General features: G+C 38.6%; 1 protein-coding gene across 3 annotated transcripts in view; it reads right to left on the bottom strand.

Annotated features, from left to right (window-relative positions):
- Positions 1-1,952: 1,952 nt before the first annotated feature.
- The window catches only part of LOC121262366 (protein CHROMATIN REMODELING 20), a 70,890-nt gene continuing 63,632 nt past the window's right edge, over positions 1,953-9,210 (bottom strand). For all 3 annotated transcript variants that reach the window (XM_041164817.1, XM_041164818.1, XM_041164819.1), the window contains one exon: positions 1,953-2,630. In XM_041164817.1, the coding sequence (XP_041020751.1) occupies positions 2,246-2,630 (385 nt within the window). In that variant the 3' untranslated portion in view covers positions 1,953-2,245. The remainder of the gene's footprint in view (positions 2,631-9,210) is intronic.

The raw sequence follows: 9,210 nt of genomic DNA, 5'->3' as shown, positions 1-9,210 counted from the left end.
ACACCTTGCTCGCCTAACTGCCTTTGTTTCCTTCTGCATTTGCTCACCTTATGTATCACTATTACACCTTTTGCTCGCCCGATATAACATGCATATCCCTTTGGCTACCTTGTTCGTTGCTCACCCAAGGTGACCTTCGACATGCTCAATTGTGCATCTCATCTCATGTCTTTGATAGCCATGACATATTGCTCACCTTATTGCCTTCCTCCCGTTTGCATTTGCCCATGTCATTGTCTATCTGTTACTCACCTTTTGCACTACTCGTGCTTTAGGCGAGGTCCTCACAATTTACCCAATATGCCAAAAATTAGAACAGTTTCTCAAATATTTATGTGGATAAACATTAACAATATGTTGAAATCCATTCAAATCCAAAAAAATGTACCAATATCTTCCACCAAGTTCAAACCTCAACCAAATCCTACCCTTCCACTAACAATTTCTCAAATCTTTCTAATAAGTTAGTTCATAACAAAGAACCTGATCCACACTCGGAAGGAGAAAAAAAATCATTCTCACTTCACATATTTGGAAAGCTTAGCTCCATTCTCATTCTCGTTGGGCTTTTTTTATTTTCTTTTTTATCTAAGAGAGAAAAAAATAAGAGGTGTGTAATTCCCCACCCCACCACCCCCCCCAAAGAAGCGAGCGGCTGGTGAAAATGTCTCGCCAAGTCCAAAGATGGATTGTTACTAGCAAGGGAAACACCTGGAACCGATTAGGTGTCATACCCATTTTTACACCAACAAATGAGGAGCGGTCACGTATGGATTTCAGTAAAATAGAGAATAGACCCACACGCAGATGATCACGTTTTTTGTATTCTCTTCTCTATGTGCCCGATCAATTGATCTCTCTCTCTCTCTCTCTCTCTCCCCTCTTCCTCTCTCCCTCTCTCGTACTGTGTAAAATAATGGAGAGCTCGAAAATGGCAATGATGATGCTCGGTTTTATGGCCTTGGGTTCCCATATGGTTATTGGAATGATCCATTGCATCTTGCAGAGACTTTTACTGCCATGAAACAAGAACAAGATGATGGAAAACTATTTTCTGGTACTCGGGTATCAAATTTGCTTTTGGGTTTGGTTTTCTGCATGTCTTGTTGCTTGTTTAATATAATGTGATTTTTTTTCCAACCATTATAATGGAGGAATTGGAATTCGGGTTCAAACATTATCCTACCATTTGAGTTTGCCAAAGACTTCTTCAGAGATTGTGGCCATGGAAAAGTTCCAGCAATTCCAAGATTTTGTTCCTTGTAAAACTCGAGCAAAATAGAAATTGCGTCCAACACAATCTGATCAGTTTTCGCATCCAACATGCCCAACATAAATCGACCCTAAATCGACCATAAATATGCACTAAATATTTAAATATGCAGAAGAAAATGCAAAATAAACAAAAAAAAAAAAAAAACTTAACAGGTTAATGGCTAAAATCCAGTGGGTTGCAGATCGGAGATTGGTCCGTTCCAAAGCACTTGACGGAGAGGGAGAAAAAGCAGACAGCACGGGAGAGAGGGAAAAGAGGATAAGAGAAAGGAGAGAGGACGGTGGGGGGAGGAGAGAGAAGAGAATCGAGAGGGGAGAGGAAAAGAAAAGAATCGAAAGGGGAGAGGAGAATCGGGTGGGGGAGAGCAGAGGGAAAGGAATAGAGCTGATTCAATAAGCTAGGAACTACTGTAAGACAGAAATCTCATATACTTTTGAGATTCTATTAGTCAGTGTAAAAATGGGCATGACACTCGATTGGGTCTTGAGCGTTTTCTCTACTAGTAACGCTTTGGTTTTAAGATAAAGGTTTTCTATTGCTAGGTCTTGGTATTCTAAGAGAGGCAGAGCCGAACGAGAAGAAATAATAAACAATAATGACAATATATAAATTCCTCACCGACATAGATGCTTTACACTAAGTAAACCACCATAACCAATGCAACCGGCTACATCACTTCATAACTACCGATTTCATTATTAATACAGCTCAAATTTACAACGTCCAAATCCCCACCAGCACAATCACACCCCCAATTCCCCTCTGCCTACCCTAACCATTTCCAATGGATAAACAAACCGTAACAAAAGGGAAAAAAAATCCTAGTATACAGGCAGGAATTCAGGACCAATGCCTACAAAAAGGACGTCACTGTTGTGTTTAAAAGGACATCAAATTTATAACTGCTACTATCTATAATTATAGCTAATTACATCAAATCCACGTAGGAAGAAAAATGAAGACTGTTCTTCACCTCGCCAGTCTGCTGTCCCGATTGAGGTCCTCCCAACTTATCTCCTGAGCACATTCCCCACATACTGTACTGCAACCAACTTTTGTGCCCTGGCTTCTAAGAGTCAGCAGGTGCGAAAGGTTGGTGCATTTCCGCTGTACCAAATGGTGATTCCTCTTCTCGGATTGTGAGACAGTTGCAGTCTCTGCTGCAGGAGGGGGCATGCTTGACACGGCTGGCCTTTGCTCACGTGCAGATTCATCCAAAGGAACTCGCTGCACTTCTTCCCACTCTAATGTTCTCTGATACACTTCCCAAGCCATGTCTTGCTCTTCTTTTGATAGTTTTTCTTCTTCATTCTCTTGCAAAAGGGTCTCGTGTTCATGGCAATTGGAAATCCATCTGGAATCATAGTAAATGCATTAAGAAACCCAGTAAATCCTCTTTTCTTCTTGTAATACTGAATTTTAATAAGAATACATGAAAAAAAGAAAGTGAACCCAACAATATCATGCAGTAACAGTAGTTTTAATTTAAGATGGTTTGGCTTCTGCCTGTGTCAAGCCTGGATGAAGGACGAGGACTGTGGTAGGATGACAGTAACCATATAGCTTCTGTCAAATTTAATCAATATGGATCCAATTTTTATGGATTAACTTACTAAATATATTTAAGATGATGCATCTTGGTTAATGTCCATTTTGTAATATTGTTATTAATCAAACTAGAATAAGGTAGCCAAAGTTAGAATTAATGTAACATTATGCTTCGTGATTCAAAACAAGAATGTAGCAGGGATGAGGAAACCTTTTAGAAAGATGGCCCGAGCAATGAAATTATTGGAGACCAAAATACTCGTTAGCGATGCAATATGCTACCAAGTAAATTGAGTTGTGGAGAGCCGAAGAGAGCTTCTTCAGACAAAAACCTAGAGTGCAATGGCTAAATCTTTTTTTTTTAATAAGTAAGATAACATTTTATTAATAGAAGCAAATAGGCATAACCCAAGTACACAGGAGGTATACAAGCAGCATACACCTAGTTACATAAAAAGGAGCTAGAAAGGGATACAAGAAAGTCATTGAAGCAAGTTCCATTAAGAAAACAAGAAGATGCCCAAAGAAATAAGTATGAAAGAAGAAACTTCCTAGCTCATCCGGAGGATGCTCCCTACTTTCAAAACTTCGACCATTCCTTTCAATCCATAAGCACCACTTGATACATAGAGGAATCATCCTCCACACATCCTCAATATGTGAATTGGCCTTGCATCATTGCCAACAAGCAAAAAAATCAACCACCCTCTTGGGCACTACCCAAACAATGCCCGTTCTATGAAAGATTTCTGCCCATAACATTCTTGCCACCTCACAATGAAGTAAACGATAGTCAACCGATTCTCGATTCTTCTTACACATATAACACCATTCCGTTACGACAAGACCCCTCTTTCTCAAATTATCCAATGTCAAAACTTCCCAAGAGCTGCAGTCCACCCAAAGAAGGCAATCTTAGGAGGCACCTTAGCCAAATAGGTTTCCAAGGGAACAAAGTATGATTTTGGCTCGACAAAGACTTGTAAATGACCAAACAGAAAACTTCCGATTCCAGTCTTCATCCACAGCATTCTGTCCACCTCATAATTACAAAATTGCAAGGAATATACAAGAAGTTATAAAAATCATAAATAATTCCAATTTCCCAATCATGAATAGCTCTACTAAAATAAACATTCCACGAAGGGAACCCACTAGAACGATCTAGCAACTCAGACACCGAAGCCTCCTGATTAAGGGCCATCCTAAAAAGAGAGGGAAATGTGGTCTTAAGAGCTGAATCACCACACCATAAGTCATGCCAAAAGCTGATTCTCACACCGTCACCAACCTCTAATTTAATAAACTGAGTAAAATCCTCCCATCCATTTTTAATATTCTTCCACAGACCAACACCATGCACACTTCTCACTTCATTTGAACACCAACCCCCTCGCAAACTCCCATACTTCAACTCAATAATAGTCTTCCATAAAGGTGATTCCTTCTTGGAGACCAAAACACTGCTCATCTTTTTCAGGCCATGAAAAGTCTTCACGGCAGAAGCAGAATTGTGTCCGTGTAGAGAAGATGGAATTAGAATGGAAAATCCTCACAAAGCAAAGCAAAGAACATTGTGGTTGAGTACTTCAAGAAAATTTTTTGTGCACCTCTTCCAGTACCTATTGATATGGAAACACTACAAGTGGCCCTTTCTTTAGGATTAACCAACTCACAGAGTGAGAATCTACTTTGTGAGGTCACATATCAAGTCCTCGCTAAAGGACAACAAAGCCCCGGGACCTGATGGATATAACTCTCCATCCACTCCGGGAAGCTATTGAAGGAAATAAACTCTACTGCTGTGACATTGATTCCCAAGGTAGCAAACATCCCAAATGAAGACTATCGGCCTATCTTTTCTGAAATACCATCTACAAATGTATCAGCAAGATATTGGCCAATAGAATGAAAACGCTGCTACCAAAGCTGATGGGAAAGCAACAAATGGTGTTTGTCAAAGGTAGAAGAATCAGGGACAACATTCTCATGGCATAAGAAATTCGAAATTATCATCGAAATAGAGGATCTCCCTGATGAACTCTTAAAGTGGATTTGATGAATGACTCAGTTAATTGGCATTTCCCTTTTTCAGTGCCGAGAACAATCAGCTTTCCTGAGATAGTGGTTAAGTGAATTGAGGAGTGCAACTCTTCAGTCAAATTCTCAATCAATATAAATGGTGAATTCAACGGTTACTTTCAAGGTTATAGAGGATTGATACAGGGTGACCCTCTATCACCTTACCTTTTTGTGTTAGTTATGGAAGCCTTTTTCTGGCTATTGAACAAAGCAGGGGTGGACGGGGCCTTTAAGAATCTTTGGAGATGTAAAAAAAAAAAAAAGCTCACTCATTAGTGCTTTGCAGATGATGACCTGTCATATTTAGTAAAGGTGACATTGGATTATAATTTACACAATAAAGGATGGCTTACCTAAATTCCAGAATATGTCGGGATTATCCCCAAATTGGGACAAAGGATGCATTTACACATGGAGTTCTCTTGGCGATTAAGGAACAAATAGGGAATAACCTAGGCTTTGCTTCCTGTTTGATATCTAGGCATGCCAATAATATCTTCCGTCTACGGAAATCCGATTGTGGCAAAGGCTAAGAGTTTGATTTGTAGGCACTTATCCTTTGCAGGCAGGCTTCAACTTATTAACTCCATCCTTTTTGCTATCCAAGTGTATTGGTCCTCTGTGTTCCTATTACCTAACACAGTCATCCAGAATGTGGGGCAAATCGTCAGGGCCTTCTTTTGAAAAGGAGTTAGTTTAAAACCGGGGAGGGGAAGGGGGAAAAGTCTCTAGGGACGTTATATGCATGCCCTAAAAGGATGGGGACCTTGGTGTGAAGCAAATGAATGTATGGAATCGTGTGGCTATTCTTAAGCTACTTTGGCATACATGCAAATGGAGGGAACTTCATGGGTTTGGCCATGTTACCCAAGCCCTGTATCAGAGCTCCTGAGGTACAACACTCACTTTACTCCTAATGGGACTCTTGAAGCATTGCTCAAACATCCCAATATGTCTTATACAACATTTGTGCTGAAAATCATGATAATTTGTTCTTCTATTGCTCCTTTTCAAAGGGAATTTTGTCAATTGTATGTCGCAGATGCCATATTCCTTGGGACTAGGACTGTAATCGAGTCGAGCCGTTCTTTGGCTTGCAGAGCTCGGCTCGACTCAAAATACTCGAGCTAGAGCCCGAGCTCGATATTGTTTTTTTTTTCTTTGTTCGAGCTCGACTCGGTAAGCTAAACTCTCAACTCGAGCTAGCTCAAATTGTTTATTTTTTTTTCATTTTTTGAATAAGATTTAATAATTAACAAATTAGATAAATAAAAAATCTAATATTGAATTTGTACAACTAACAAGTAGAACCTCTATTGAATTATACGATTTTAAAAATTTATAAATAATTAATATCTAACTAGTTGATATTTATCCGTAATAACAATATATTATATGCCTACATATATTATTAATACATACACATAATATGATAGCATACATCTATTTCATATATGGTTTCCACCTACTAGTATATAAAATTATTAAATTTTATCGACTAATTATTGTACAAATTATAAAATATAACTATGAAGTATATTCAATATATAGACATAAGTAATTAGGTTACATATTACATATTTAATTATAAAAGTGTTATGCTTATATTATTAGCTAATATATATATATAGATGTATGTATATATTTATCAATATATGAATGAACTTTAATCGAATCGAGCTAACAAGTCGACCTGGGCATAAACGAGTGGGCCTTAATGAGCCTTAACCGAGTCGAGTCAAGTTTTTTCGGGTATGTGTCATTTACTAATCGAGCATGTATCTGCTTTCACGGGCGAGTTTTTCTTTTTCACAAGTCGAGTTCGATTCGAGTTTAAGCAGGCGAGTACCAAGCGGGCTAGTACCGAGCGGGCTTTCGAACAGACTAATTCATTTACAGCCCTACTTTGGACCTGAAAAGCTGGCAGGAAACTATCCACCAGTTCTTGATTCTTAGATAGAAAGGACTAGGTACCTATTTGGCCAAATTGGCACTGGCAGGAACCTTTTATGAATCATGGCGGGAATGGAATAGCCATATTTATGTTAGGAAATATGGCAGAGGAGGGAACTTTATATGAGATAGCCTTTATTGTTAAACCCAAACTGAGCACTTTCACTGGTTTTCCCTCAACTAGCAAGAACAAAGATATCCTCAGGGCTTGGAGTATTTCTGATGATATTTTGGTTTAACTATATTTTGAATTGCTTTATTACATTCCTCATGATATTACCATCTGTAGTGAATATGCTTATATGCTTGGTATGTTCCTTTGGTTTATATGCCTAATCATAGCTTCTTGGTATGTGCAGTATGACTGAGATGCTGCTTGGGGAACCCATACTGATGCAGATTTTGGGCATAGGAGTTATTACTGTTGCTGACGCTTCATCAAATAGCTGTTGGTTTATGTATTTGCGGGATGCCCAAATAAACTGCTGGCCAGATGTGATGCTGTCCAAATGTGTTATTGTCTAAATGTCATTGTATTCTGTCAGTTGTGATAGTGCTGCTCATGTGTGATGGCCAAATGTGATGCTGTCAATGTCAATGTATTTTGTCTTTCAAGCATTGAGTTTCCTTGGGTGTAGTGGGTTTTGATGTGTATTTTGAGTTTTCTGGGTAGTGTCTTGGAGAGCTGATATGTACAAATCTCATTCTTTTGGTTAATGAATTTCACATTATCCAAAAAAAAAAAAACAAAAAAAAAAAAAAACAGTTCAAATGCACGAGTACTAGAAAACATAGCAGAGATTTCAATGAAGTTGATGTAGCAGAGATAAAGTGCAATGGAGGCTTACAGATGCACCAGTATTACAAACTTCCAAACTGGATTGAGTTCAATGCAACTGGTTGGCTTTTATGTAGGGAAATTGCCTACTAGCCTAATTTGTCCCTTCTATCAAACCAATCCCCAAGTTTCTAATTTTAACTATTGTAACACCCCAACCTGAAATTATTAATGGATAATTTTATTGGGCCAAGATTAAGTTTAATGGGCCATATTATATAAGCCATGAGCTATTATTTATTGAGGTTGGGAAGGAAATTTTAATTAGACCCATAGGCCCAAAAGCTTATTTTAAGGCCCGTTAAGGCTTAGTGTATAATTTTGGATGATTTTGGATGGTATTAATAGGATAATATTTTTTGAAAGCCCAGTTGAGATTTATGGGACAATTTTGAATAGGCGACGGGCCCAAAATTTATTAGGGTGGATTAATGGTTTTTATAGGGCACAATAATTGAGTTAAAAGCTTATGGAATTCAGGTGGTATGAATGGATTTATGCTTGATGATGTGCTATTCGAGTTCGTATGCATGGACCATTTCAGGTTGATCATCATTAGGTTTAAATATTGTTTGGGTTATAAGATCAATCTATGGAGTTAATGTGATTCTAGGGTTTAATTGTTGAATTATTTGCACATATGTACTTTTCTGGTGAGCTACACTATACAATTTCACACTATCTACAGAGTTTATGGTCCCAATTTGGGTAATGAGAAGCGGTTATTGTGGGAAGAGCTTGCAAGAGTGTGTGCTTGGTGGGATGCCCAGTGGTGCATTGGTGGGGATTTCAATGTGACAAGGTTCCCGCGTGAGACATCGGGGGCAGGCCATCAAAACAATGCAATGGTTGAATTTTCTGATTTCATATTTGAGATGAATCTAATGGATATCCCTCTCATTGGGGGTACATCTACATGGTCCAATAATCATGCTTTGTCTAGATTGGATTGATTTCTTATATCCCCATCTTGGGAGATGCACTTTTCCAAATGTATGTCAAAAATGACTACCACAGATATGTTCATATTACTTCCCTATACTGTTGGATTGTGGAGCCTTAAAAGGGGGACGGAGGTATTTTAAATTTGAGAATATGTGGTTAAAAGCTGAAGGGTTTGTGGATTTGGTTAGACAATAGTGGAGTTAATATCCGCTACAAGGTTTGGAGGGATTTGAAGCCTTGGAATGAACAGGTTTTTGGTAATGTAGAATCTACCAAGAAGACCTTATTACAAGAACTACAAGATTTGGAGGGCGTAGAAGTTGAGAACACTCGTAAAAGCCAAGTCACCTCAGAATTAGAAAGGGTGTTACTAATGGAGGAGATTTCTTGGAGGCAAAAGTCAAGGGCATTGTGGGTAAGGAAGGGGAACAAATGCACGAAGTTTTTTCACCGGGTAGCCAATTCACACAGGAGGAACAATGCCATTGAGTCCCTGACCATAGATGGCTTTGCTTTGTCAAGTCAACCAAGGATCAAGGATCACATAGCTGGACACTTCGAAGAGCTA

This window comes from Juglans microcarpa x Juglans regia, chromosome 4S, assembly GCF_004785595.1.
Source record: "Juglans microcarpa x Juglans regia isolate MS1-56 chromosome 4S, Jm3101_v1.0, whole genome shotgun sequence".
Lineage (NCBI taxonomy): Eukaryota > Viridiplantae > Streptophyta > Magnoliopsida > Fagales > Juglandaceae > Juglans > Juglans microcarpa x Juglans regia.
Note: the sequence above shows the minus strand (reverse complement) of the source record. Positions and strands in the feature narration are given on the sequence as shown.